Source organism: Pituophis catenifer, unplaced genomic scaffold (assembly GCF_029215685.1).
Source record: "Pituophis catenifer annectens isolate HBS135680 unplaced genomic scaffold, rPitCat1.0.hap2 SCAF_1, whole genome shotgun sequence".
Taxonomy (NCBI): domain Eukaryota; kingdom Metazoa; phylum Chordata; class Lepidosauria; order Squamata; family Colubridae; genus Pituophis; species Pituophis catenifer.
This window is the reverse complement of record NW_027256881.1, coordinates 118,923,527-118,937,364: the sequence shown is the minus strand read 5'-3', so window position 1 is coordinate 118,937,364 and position 13,838 is coordinate 118,923,527. Positions and strand designations below refer to the sequence as shown.

The following is a 13,838-nucleotide window of genomic DNA, read 5'->3' as shown; positions in this document are numbered from 1 at the left end:
TTTTGTTTATGTGGTTTCCAAAATTAAAGCAAATGTATTCTGTTCTGAATTACTGTTGCTAATTGTTTTTCATTATCAGATTAATCCTGCCTTCATAAAGATAAAATGAATGAATGAATGAATGAATATATATATATATATATATATATATATATATATATATATATATATATATATATGTCTTTGGTTATTCGGGTCTTCTCCCACGTAAAATTGGAAGTGTCTTGGCGACGTTTCGACGAAGTCTCATTCGTCATCTTCAGGCTGGTGTTCTCGGCTTCGTGCTTCCAGGAGCAATGTGAGATCGCAGCTGTCTCTTCCTTTTAACTGCTAGTGGGGGTGTGAGCTGATTGGGTGGAGGTGTGTTCTGATTGGTTAGGGGCTTGGCTGTGCTCTGATTGGATAGGGGGTTGGTTGTGCTCTGATTGGCTGGGGGTGTGTTCTGTTTGGGTGGGGGCTTGGTTGTGCTCAGCTTAGTCTGAGTTGCAGGGGGATTTGAGCTGGTGAGCTGCGTTGTTGTTGTTTGGCTTCGTGTTTGTGGCCAAATTAACCAACCTACTCCAAGACTCCATATACAAACCCCTAAACACAGACCCCACCACCTACCTGGAAAAAACCACCAGATCCAAAATAAAAGCCTCCCCCATCAGTGAAGAGATTCAGCAAAGAATCATACCCAGAGAGAAATCATCCAGATGCCCTAAGCTTTATGGTCTCCCCAAGATACACAAAGAAGGAACCCCACTTAGACCCATAGTCAGCTCCATAGGCTCACCTCTACAAAACCTAGCCAAATTTCTCGCCAAACAACTACAGCCCTATGCAGAATCCATCACCTCATATGTAAAAAACTCATTCCAGTTCATAGACATCATAAAGCAACAAAACTTACAGCCCAGTGACCTACTCGTGAGCTTTGATGTCATATCCCTCTTCACCCAAGTACCAATCAAAGAAGCCTTGACAGTTATCCAAAACAAATATAACCCCCCCAAGCACATCTTAGATCTGACCAACCACTGCCTATCCAACACATACTTCATCTATAATGGACAGAAATACAAACAAACAGAAGGAGCACCCATGGGATCACCCCTCTCACCTGTCATTGCCAACCTCTATATGGAATACTTTGAAACCCAAGCTCTAGAAAAATCTGATCACAAACCCAAACTCTGGCTCAGATATGTGGACGACACCTTCATAATCTGGCCACATGGGAAAGAAAAACTGGACAACTTCCTCACACACCTCAACAGCCTACACACCAAAATACAGTTCACCATGGAAACAGAAGTGAACAACCAACTTCCCTTTCTGGATGTCTTAGTCTACAGAAAATCCAATGGCTCCCTAGGACACACCATCTACCAGAAGAAAACACACACAAACCGCTATCTGCACGCACTCTCACACCACCACCCTGCCCAGATCAACTCTGTAGCCAAGACACTCATTTCCAGAACAAAACGCTTAGCTGACGAACAACACCTAAAAACCGAACTACACACTCTTACTAACGTACTAACATCCAATGGATTCGAAAGAAATAAGATCACCAACCTAATCCAAAAAGAAACCCCCACTAAAATCCAAGACAGAGAACAAGAAAACGGCAAAGCCCTCTTCCCATACATAAAAGGCACCTGTCGAGTCCTGCCGGAGCTCGCCATCGAGCCGAGAGCACCACAGACAGAATAAGCAAAATCCTCCACAAACATAACATCAAGACAGCATTCTGCACAAACCGAAAAATATCCACCATCCTAAGGAACCCCAAAGACAAAATTGAGTTAGAAAATCAAGGAGTATATGAAATCCCATGCACCGCCTGCCCCACTACATACATCGGACAAACCAACAGACAAATAAGTGCACGCATAGAAGAACACAAGAACTCAGTCAGAAAAGAGGAGCCAACTTCTTCCCTGGTCCAACACCTTAAAGCCACAGGACATGATATTGACTTTAAAAAGACCAGAACTATCGCCAAAACTGAACACTTTAACAACAGAATAATCAGAGAAGCCATCGAGATAGAAAAACGCCCACACAGCATGAACAAATGAGACGATACCTCCCGCCTACCAGCCATTTGGAAACCCGCCCTTATTGACAAACGAGTCCCTAACATGACAAATGACACCAGACCCACACTCACGAGAGCCACACAGGATGTCACCACCACACATCCACGCAGAAAGCAGACTCAAACCCACACTGATAATGAGCCACGACCAAGGACCAGAAGCCAGACCGCAGCTGCATCATTAGCCACTTTAAACCCCTCCAATCCATACATGAAGCAGACTGACACCCACCATGAAGAGCTCGCACGGCCAGAAACACAAAGCCAAACAACAACAACGCAACTCACCAGCTCAAATCCCCCTGCAACTCAGACTAAGATGAGCACAACCAAGCCCCCACCCAAACAGAACACACCCCCAGCCAATCAGAGCACAACCAACCCCCCATCCAATCAGAGCACAGCCAAGCCCCTAACCAATCAGAACACACCTCCACCCAATCAGAACACAGCCAAGTCCCCACCCAATCAGCTCACACCCCCACTAGCAGTTAAAAGGAAGAGACAGCTGAGATCTCACATTGCTCCTGGAAGCACGAAGCCGAGAACACCAGCCTGAAGATGACGAATGAGACTTCGTCAAAACGTCGCCAAGACACTTCCAATTCTACGTGGGAGAAGACCTGAATAACCAAAGACCTACATACAAACACCCGCGAAAACCTGAGAAAACGTGTATATATATATATATATATATATATATATATATATATATATATATATATATATGCGATATTTTTGCAATCAGGGTTTTTTCCTATGTTGAAAGATGTTAAAATGGCCATGGTGGGATGAAATCTCTATTCATCGCTTTCAGGCCTGACAGACATTTTATGTTGTTTCTTCTGAGACTTATGGGAGACTGGGATAGCACTATTTCGGCCTTCTTGGACCTCTTCAGCCAGACACACCCATATTTTATGACTCCTCCCTGTAGAGGTCAAATATTTATTTCTTTTAATTCATAGGTATAAATGTGCGATATTTTTGCAATCAGGGTTTTTTCCTATGTTGAAAGATGTTAAAATGGCCATGGTGGGATGAAATCTCTATTCATCGCTTTCAGGCCTGACAGACATTTTATGTTGTTTCTTCTGAGACTTATGGGAGACTGGGATAGCACTATTTCGGCCTTCTTGGACCTCTTCAGCCAGACACACCCATATTTTATGACTCCTCCCTGTAGAGGTCAAATATTTATTTCTTTTAATTCATAGGTATAAATGTGCGATATATATATAGGCAGTTCACTGAACTAGGGCTGCACAACATCTTGGTTTACGTAGGTAGAACCTGGCTAAAGAGACATACACATAAAACCTACGAAAAAGAAAGAAAAACATATATATATATTAATTACCAGGGTTGTTTTTTTATTCATTATAACACTCTCAAAAGTCACAATTATGTGTAGAGAACAAATATGATTTGTAAAATATTTTCAAATTTTAAATTTTGTTGAATTTGAAAAATAAAAGTTTGTGCTACTCCTCTTTTACCCCTTTAAATCTAAATATAGGAGAGCTACATTCCAGTCTAATATGATGACTAGCTCAGCATTCTACTATAGTGAGTGCATTCTGCTTAAATTTAAATAACAAAGGCAAAAACTCTGAAATAAAAATGTAAAACTGCTGTTTCTAATAATTTAATGGCTTATTGACCAAAATATGTAATCTTTGTGCAGCTGTCTGAAACTTATTACTCATCAGTCTTTTAAAAGTAATCGAGAAAGATCATTCCCTCTGTAAAATTCAATGACTATATTATTGCTTTTTCTGTAGTGTTACTGGCACCCTGATGATAGAGATTGTTTAAAATAGATTCTTCTTTGTTTCCATTTAACAATATTTTATAATGCTGTAAAAAAGTGCAGGCTAATTTCAGCTGTACTGCTATCAGACATGAGTTACTTCAATAAGCAAACTTAACAAAATACTCTATAATTATAACAGATAAAATGTAACAAAAATGTAAAACATTGATAATATTCATTTGATAACTCCATACCTAAATTTAAAAAAATTCTTCCAGAAAGTAAAATAAAGTAGCCTTATGAACAAAAACTAAATAATGTAATTACAAAGCTGAGAACAAATGATTTCTGAACAGCTGTTACAGTCAAAAACATAATTTTCAAAAACTGGAGATTGTCCATTCCTCCACACACAGAAAAATGATTGAGGATTAGCTCTAGCAATTAAGAAAAAAGATACATTTTTGATCATCAAGATGTTCTTGGCTAATATACAAACATTTCATCTCCATTTTTAGATCTTTATGATAATTAGTACATAGCAGGGAATTCTATCTTGTAATTGCTCACACACACCTTTTCTTTCTCTAGGATATGTTGCTGGATGTGTTTATGAGTAAAGCCTGTATAAATGTGCGTGTGAAAAGCTTATTCCGATTGTTCATAATTATTCTGGTTTTATATCACTCACTACAGTGTATCTTAAATTATGAAGATGGGTGGGTACAGGAAGAAGTTCCTTGATTGAGATGTTTTTTTAGAAAAACATCTTTAGCTTTAGAAAAATTTAATAACACCTAATTTATAAAAAGAAAAAAGAAAAGAAAAAAGAAAACATTCGGCACTAATTTTACTTGTTTGGTTGAATGGATGTTACCAAGTAAGCTATTCTTTTTACCATGCTCCATTTAATAATAGACTATCAAGCTGAAATCATGGTCAGCACTGTCTGCCTCATTAATTTCATTTGGGCAGGCCATGCAGCAGAAAAGATAGCTGAAAAATCCACACTTCTTATTTGTTCCCCATTTTAGTCCAATCATCTTTCCTCTCTTCCTAAAACCAGTAGCTATGAGATAATAACTCAAAAAGTAGGGAAACTCCTAACCCTTTGGCTATTCATAATTATACCGTTGATGTTGTATATGATTCAGCTATGTATCCATAACAGATGTCCAGATATGCATGGTTAGAGAGTCTGTAATCATGTTTGGTTTTCTTTTCAGATTTCTGGTCATTTGTTCACATGTGTCCAAGAGGAGATGAAGGCTATTGGATCTTGCATAGGATGGCTTTGGTTTGCAGTTCTCTTCTTTCCTATGTCTCATTCTACCATAGTCACTGACAAGCCAGGTATTTCCTTATTTTCCTTCTTTTAATGGGATTCAGAAAGTTTGTTGGGATATTTATCCTGTTGGATAGTTACAATTATATGGAAAATACAGAGTATGTTTATGTAAACCCTCAAGTCCTAATGTAGCTATACTATGTGGAGAATTATAGTTTACTTAAACTGTGACAAATATGTTTAAGAGTTAGGTGGAGTTTTGTGAGCTAAACAGTATTTCTGATCTAGGGAATATGTAATTACATTGAAATATATTTTCACCTAAGATATCCACCAGCAATATTTCCATCACTCACAGGAGCCTACATTTAGAACGTGCATATCCTCATTTACAGTTATGTTGTGCTGTTATTGATACTTCCTCATTTTCTTAAGTTACAATTCCAAAAAGAACCCAATCCTGGGCTTGGAAACTGAGCAGACTCATAAGTGAGTCTTCTTCCATTAGTTGTACATACTCTGTGCCACAATCAGAACAGCATTTACTACATACTATCAAACCAATTGGTTTTAATAGGACCAATATATCTTTTAGCTGTGATAATTCACTTACATGAAAGTAAATTCAGCTGAAGTGAAGGCTGACCTTGAAAGAAGCAATTGTGCAATTCTTAAAATTTTCCCCAGAAGCAGAATGCTCCTATGTGTCTGACAATTGGGATAAATAATGCCCTGGAAATTATAAGCTATCTAAAATGAAAAAGAAAATATTTGAATGTTTAAAAATGCAAGACAAGTAGAATTCATTCCACACTTTGCTATTTCTTTTTTTTTTATTCCCTTTTAACTTATAGTTCATTATTTGAAAGTGCTCTGTACTGTGATAAATTTAGTTTGCCATGTACTGTACTAACTTTCGTGTTTCCCTATATCCATTTAATATTCCTATCCTCCCTTTATGTTCTTTTTTGTCTTTTGTTTTTATATGCTTTCAATATTTTAGCTTTTAAAAAAATTAGACTTTAATATACTTTTATGCTTTTTAATTTTTTTGTATCTCACCCTCCTTATACTGGTCTATAATGGTAATAAAGATTTGATATTTATTCTAAAAGGACTGCCTTTATACATCTCTCCTTCATCTCTCCTCCTCCATACAGTATTTTGAGCCACTTACCATTCGTCCCACCACAGGTTCTGTTACTGGGTTGCCTAAAAGTACCAGTAAAGAAATAAACTATGTAAATAAAAAAGGTATTGGCCTCTTTAAAAAACCCTTTAGAGTTTCTAGGGATCATTATAGTGTAAGGTGGAATATGCTGTGGAATATCACTTATGTGTGGTGGCACAATGGTTAGGGTTAGGGTTAGGGTTAGGGTTAGGGTTAGGGTTAGGGTTAGGGTTAGGGTTAGGGTTAGCAGTACTGCAGGCTAACTCTGCTCATTGTCAGCAGTTTGATCCTGACTGGCTCAAAGTTGACTCAGCCTTCTATCCTTCCAAAATCAATAAAATGAGGAGGACCCAGATTGTTGGGCACAATATGCTGACATTGTAAACTGCCCAGAGAGTGTTGTAAAAGCAATGTGGAGTAGTATATAAGTGTAAGTGCTATTGCTATTACTATAACAGGTTATACAATATTGATTGGTTTAATAGAAGTCAGTGGAAAGGTTATCATGAATTTACTTATTATGAGTTTTTGAGAATAGAAATTAAATGCTACTGACTTTATATTATATACTGTATTTTTTGGAATATAAAACGCATCGGAATATAAGACGCACCTTAGTTTTTGGGGAGGAAAATAAGAAAAAAGCTGATTGGTGGGTAGATCGGCCTCCTGGAATACCCCCAATCAGCTGTTCCCAGTGGTGAATTTTAGCAACAGATTTGTTAGTTGTGAGCTCTGTGCCTTGCTTTTTTTTTCTGCCTCAAACTTCTGAAACTCTGTTTCAGAAAAAAACTTTTTTTCTGCCTCTGAAAGCCTCCGAAACAGAGCTTCAGAAAAAAAGGCTTTTTTTCTGAAGCCCTGTTTGGAGGCTTTTTTTTTTTAAGCTTCTTTCAGAGGCTTTTCTTCTGAAAGACTATCTGTACTCTATTCAATCCCCTTTCTTTAGTATTGGTATGTAGATTAACCTCTTCCAATCTCTTGGTTATTGTGTCATTCCCCAGATTTGTTGGCATAGTTTGGTTAGAACGTTTACTGATTCTTCTTTTGTTGCTTGCCATATTATTTTAGATAAAAGCCTTCCTGAGGCTTTTTTTCTGAAGCTTCTTTCAGAGGCTTCTGTCAGCCTCTGAAATCTCCGTTTGGGAGCCTGGGCGGGGCTACATTCAGAGTATAAAACACACCCAGATTTTCACCCTCTTTTTTGGGGGGGAAAGGTGTGTCTTATACTCTGAAAAATACGGTATACTATACCTATTCAAAATACAAATCTAAAATATCAAAATACTAATTTAAGATCACCAAGAGCCCACCTGAGGATTGTTCATCAGGGAGTTGTGGAATATCAATCAGTATTAGATGATCAATAATGTGCTGAAGCACAGTAAGAACTGTGGGTTAGCAAATCTTGCAGTTCAGATTCTTTCTCAAACTATTAAGACAGCAAAGACTTCCTAAGACTTGCTGATGTCAGTTCCTGAAAAAAGGAAAGGTAAACTATTGGATATCCCTTATCCTTTTCTTGCCTGCTGAAGGTGTGAGATTACAAACTTTATCTTTAATTGAAAAGCTGAATATACAATTGAAAATACCACCCCAAAAACATGCATTAGAAAATGAGATTTTGCCATTGGTAAAAGTCACCATTTACCAGGAAAAAAAAGTCTTACAATTAAAATAAAACTGACTGTTCATTAGTAATTTCCTGTAGCCAATCTTTAATTTTTAGCAACCGCTGCCAGGATTGCCTATGCTCAATGTTGGAAACAGCCATACACACCTGCAGAGAAACTGGTTATACAAAAGGTCATGAATTGCACAGAAATGGACAAATTAATGCTAAGTCTAAAAGATAAAGAGGCATCGATATTTTACAATGCTTGGGAACAGTGGCATAACTGGATAGAACGGGGATAGATTAAAGATAGATAGTTATTAAGTATAAGTAATAGATAAAATAAGAATGTAAATATGCACAATTTAATTTGTCTAAATAATGCATGAATTATCGTCACAAGAAAAACACCACAAATAGCTGTTGTTGAGTGAAATAATTGTTTATGTTTTTAATGTAATAAAAGCTTAATAAAGTATATTAAAAATAAAAATAAAACTGACATCCTTGAGTTTCTACAATTCTTTGTAACATATGTCTTACTTCTGAACATTTTAGAGACAGACATCAGGGGATGCTGCATGGAAAAGCATTTTCCTTAGTTCAGCATAAAACAGTGAGCAAAGTCAAAGTCATGAATATAAAAAGAAAAGGTTGAGGTGTGCATCTCAAAGGACTGTGAAATTTCTAACCAAGTTTTATGCCTCAACTTTCTAAGCCATGCTCAGCCTTGGATTTGTTTTCTTCTTACTACTGTTAACCCTTCCCCACTGCTCCCTCCAAGCTTAGATGATCTGTTTTAGCAAAGTTTTGTATGTTAGGGGTCTAAGATTGGTTTGGATTGAGATACTTACAAATAGCTTACGGTGGCTAAAGCACGTTGAAATGACTCTAAGAACACATGGACCTTCAGAGACAGATCCCAATTAACCTTGATTATTAAAATGGGATTTTGAATATGGTGGCAATTACTTGTGTAAAAAAATGGGAGAGATAACATGTGTGTACTATTATGAATAAAAGAGGAAGGTTCCTCTCCTACTTAGTATCCTGGATGAGTCTGGGCAATGGTTTCATTTAATTAGCTAATATTGTATTAATTAAGGAAACGGCATGGCAGGAAAAAAGGAAGCTATTGTGAAATAGCAGATGAGGCTTGCAGTAGCTTCTTTTAGGGTATGCTAATAGCTTTTTGGCTCACAGCAATTTTCCCTTTATTTTCACTGATGCAGAACCACTGGTATAGCAACTACTTATTTGGGAAAAGTGATTACTGCTAAAAATAAAGTATAACAAAACTAAAAGAAAGGATTGGCCTACCGTATTGAGGTTCATGTTATCAACAGCTTACATGCTTCTTGCAATTATTTTAATCCCTGTGTTTAAATTTAGATTTAATCATTTATTTTGAATTCACAAAGATTATCATATATCCTAACTTTCTTATAATCTATATACTATTGACACTCCCATGTCTCATTGTTTGCAACCTTCAGTTGGATAGTGTCTCATAGGGCAACAATTTTTGAACTGAAGTACTTCAACTGTGCTAATTTATGGAATATGTCCAAAATTTGGGATCTATGACTCCTGTGGGATTGAAATTTGGCAAAGTTGTGACCCATTTAGTGCCACCAGGCTGCCACATGTGATTGTCCTTTCCAAAGCTCCCTGCCAGCTTTCTACTAGGAAAGTCAATGGGGAAGTCAGAAGACACTCCTGGTCCCATTGCTTTTTTGCCTGCCCGTGCTCATTCTTAACCTACCTGTTTAGGTAAGGAAGTACAGTTTGTCTCAAATGATGACCCAATGGATTGGAGGTTACTTTGTAGATTGTTAAAAAGATTGCATAGCTGCTTAGTAATTATCATAAGTCATTTTAAAAGTCTAAGTCTTAAGAAAATTGGTTTATATATGCCCTCAAAACAGTATCATAAATCAAACTTAGTATTTATTATGGCACATATACAAAGAGTCAAATGCATATTCACACAGGAGTAATTCTCGCTGAAAATAACAGGACTACATCTAAGTAACCATTTGCAAATGGTGTTATTAGCCTTGGTTAACTATAATTGGTTACATGCATATAAAGATACAAATTATTTCCTTTCAGGATAAGTCACCTTACACAAACTGCAGAAAAAAAACAATGAAAGAAAGAAATTAAAGGCATAATAGCAATAGCAATAGCAATAGCACTTAGACTTATATATGGCTTCACAGTGCTTTACAACCCTCTCTAAGTGGTTTACAGAGTCAGCATAGGAAAATATAACCTGGGTTATATTTGGGTGCACCTTGTTTATATCAGCACTATTACTTAACTCCATATTTCTTTCTTTGGCAAACCCTCCTTGCTTCCATAATCTCCATACATAGATTCTTATGTTGCCTTTTACTCTTTAAACTTTTCAGCTCTCTTCTTTTTAAGATCTCATTAACTCCACTCATCTACAGATTTCTTGGCTTCCTTTCTCTTTCTTTCTTTCCATTCATTCGTCCTTCATATATTTATTTTGTAGTTCAAACTTTATTCATTCTCTAATACAAACCACTTTTATGTATTGATGAATCACATTTGTATCCAATTCACATTTATTTACCATTGTTTTTACCTTTTAACATACACATTTAAATATCACATTCCCACTGTATTCAACTTCCTTTTATTTTTCACCTAGCATATTCACCTCTCATTCCATGAAACAGGCAGGAACAAATGCTCAGCCATTTTCACTTATTGCAGCATTCCTCACACACTACAGCACATTCTAACTACTATCGGTCCACCAGCATTTGCACATCTTAAAATGTCTGCATTGCCTCACATTTAGTAAACATTCTCATGTTTACTAACCCATTTTTTTGATCTAGGTTTTCTCCAATTATATGATGACCAGCAAGTTGTTTACTCCATTTTCCATTAAACTCATCCACCTTGGCATTTGATATAGACCTATATTCCTTGTTGAATCTTACAGTCACTGAAAATCATTTAACATCTCAGCCAAAAACATGGAATCAACCATCAAAAAATATGTACAGTCACATTCCAATAAACATATATTACAATCGGCATTCCTTATGTATTTATCATAAATATGTTAAAAAATCAAGGGAACATCATACATTCCCATTTTGTTCTCTGCTCCATGTTGTGCCATTGGTTAAGCATTTCATTTGTCCTCACACATTTATACACATGTATTCCAAGATATACCACTTTTATTGCATGCAGCAACCAACCTTCTCCACATTCATTCAAAACATTGCATATTATTCTCTTTATGATACACTTTCTCTGAATCAATATATGTACAACAATTTTTCTCACATCAATACATTTCATTCTGCAATGATTAATTTGATTCAGGCTTTACAAATTAAAAGTTGACAATATTGAAGGAAGTATGTCCTGGGTTTCTGCTACATGGTATTGCTCATATAAGTAATATATGAGATGTAGATGAAAATTGTATAGGTGTGAATTTTAATGTGTATTAGGACTGCAACATGCTCTACTTGGGCTGCTTTGAAAGGTTATCCCAAAACCTGTTTATTATAAAATGTAGCAGCTTATGTGTGAAATCTATTAATTGTTTAAGCAGAGTAACACTTCTTTTGATGTTACTGTCCTGTTTGCTTGTAGATTCCTACTGTTCAGAATATTGATTATTATCTATAAAGTATTTTGTGGGAGCCCTGATTGCCTTTCGAGCTACATGTTCTACGATTTATAGAATCTGTTGTTTGTGAATGCATGCTGAATATTTCTAATCCAGTTTCCATGAAACTAAAAGAGCAGGGACCAGAAAACACTCTTTTTACTTGATAGCAAGTGTGCTTTCCAAAGTAATGATGGCTTCCTTCCTGCTAGCATTCTGGATGGAAAGTGAAAACAATCCTTTCACTGGGCTTTTGGGTAATTTATGGTGGAGCTGGAGGCTCTACTGCTATGTTCTACTAGTTCTGCATTGGAGTTCTCAATGGGTTCAAAATCTGCATGATTTGTGAAAATCCACAAATCTGTAGATTCTGTAGATTTTGATCCCTTGCCCTGAAGATCCATCACTGGTTCTGTCTACTTATTGTATATATTTTTTAATTTTGATTATTGCTTCTGTGTTTTAGAGTTTTATGGTTCTATTTTTATTTGTAAACCATCCAGAGTCTTAAGATTGAAACAGCATAGAAGTTTGCAAGATAAAAATAAAATGATAGAAGTATAGCAGATACAGCTACTTACTTTAAATGGCAAGCTGCAACTGTCAAAACTCCCTCTCATACATGCGAAATTTAAAACCTGACCATCCTGGACAAAAAAAAAAAGAAGACAGACATGAAGAAATAAATGGACTGTTAATATAGACAACAGGCAAAAAGGAATGTTGCTTATTTAAAAATATCCCATACTGTAATATTTTGACTCATTATAATATTTTTTGCAATATATAGATAAAATGGCACAATACTATATTATTTTAATTTCCCTGAATTATTGAAAACTATTGGCATTCTTAAAATAGCACCAATGAATCATTCCTCAAGTTAATTCATTAGGATTATTCATGACTCTGCTACCATTTACATTTGGAATTACTCAGGGGGTTTGGGAAGACATTGACTTATACTACACACTGAATGTCGTTGAAAAGTTAATGTTCTCAGGACTTTCAGTTGCAACTCATACCCTATTTATGGTTCACAGTCAGTATTGATTGCTACATAAATATAACTGAATAGCCTGTCAATTTTAAGTTTAAATAATTTGCTTGTAAGACTGAATTTAATGAATGGAATGCCAACAATCTCATATGCCACTTCTTGTTCTCTCTGGGTGAGACAGGTGAATTCAGGTGTGCTTTGTTTTATCTCCTGCTGCAGGCAAGTTGGTATCTGTGACCAATATGGTTAGATCCTAAATGGGGAGGACGCTGCTAGGCAATATTATTAGAAGAGAATGAAGTAAGGTGCCACCTAGAGGTCTCCTGTCCTCACCAATGTAGATTTCAGATCTAGTGTGATATTATTGTTATAAGATGCTCTTGTATATATTTAAATAAAGTGAATAGAATTACCCGCACTACAGAGAGAAAACATTCAGTTCATATAAATGCAACAATAAATAATGAACTGGAGCATTTAAAATAGCTCATGTAATTTTAAACTACATGTAAATGTAATGCTCCATGTAAATAGTCCATGCAATTTTTAATTCTGAGTATTTTGTATTTCTTAAAAGCATTCCCAGACCACCAGTTTGTCTTTTCTTTTTAACCCAATGCTTGTTTGGAAATCCCTTGCTGTTAGGAACTTCCCATTTTAAATTCAGCACAGATTTAGTCACCACTACATGAGAAGGCTAGAGCTGAACTCTAATAATTAACACATGGTCACTGCTTTAATTAGTATTGCAGTAGTAGAACATTTCTGGTCTATGCCATTTGCGTTGGAAAACTATCAGTTTAGTTATTCCAGTTTGTTCTCAGTACCCTCCCAGTCAGTCCCTGTGCCCAGATCAGAGCAAGCACACATGTCACTCAGTATAGCTGGCAAAAACATTGCTTTGTTGATTTATTAAACATCAAATATTAAAAACTGTTAACTGACAAACTGAATGCAAGGCAGGCAAAAGCAGAGAGCAAAGGATATGAACAGACACAAATTTAATTATAGCCCTGTCTTTATCAAAAAGGCAGAACTTTACAGAGCCATTGGAAACTGTTTGGTGAGTAATGAACATGGATAGTTGCAGAGGTAATGGCTTTTGGTTATTGCATCCATAACCCTTCTGTGAACACAACAGCAATAGAATAGAAATGGCAAATAGTACACTAGCTAATTTCTTATTTTTTCTGCAACATCCCTCTGTACATGTTTCTGTAAACCATTTGATGTGAACGTGTTATATTTATTTAGC

General features: G+C 36.2%; 1 protein-coding gene across 1 annotated transcript in view; it reads left to right on the top strand.

The window, feature by feature from the left end:
- Positions 1–5,107: 5,107 nt before the first annotated feature.
- Positions 5,108–13,838, top strand: part of COL19A1 (collagen type XIX alpha 1 chain) — a 170,385-nt gene continuing 161,654 nt past the window's right edge. The window contains exon 1 of the mRNA XM_070954645.1: positions 5,108–5,198. Coding sequence (XP_070810746.1) covers positions 5,108–5,198 — 91 coding nt within the window. The remainder of the gene's footprint in view (positions 5,199–13,838) is intronic.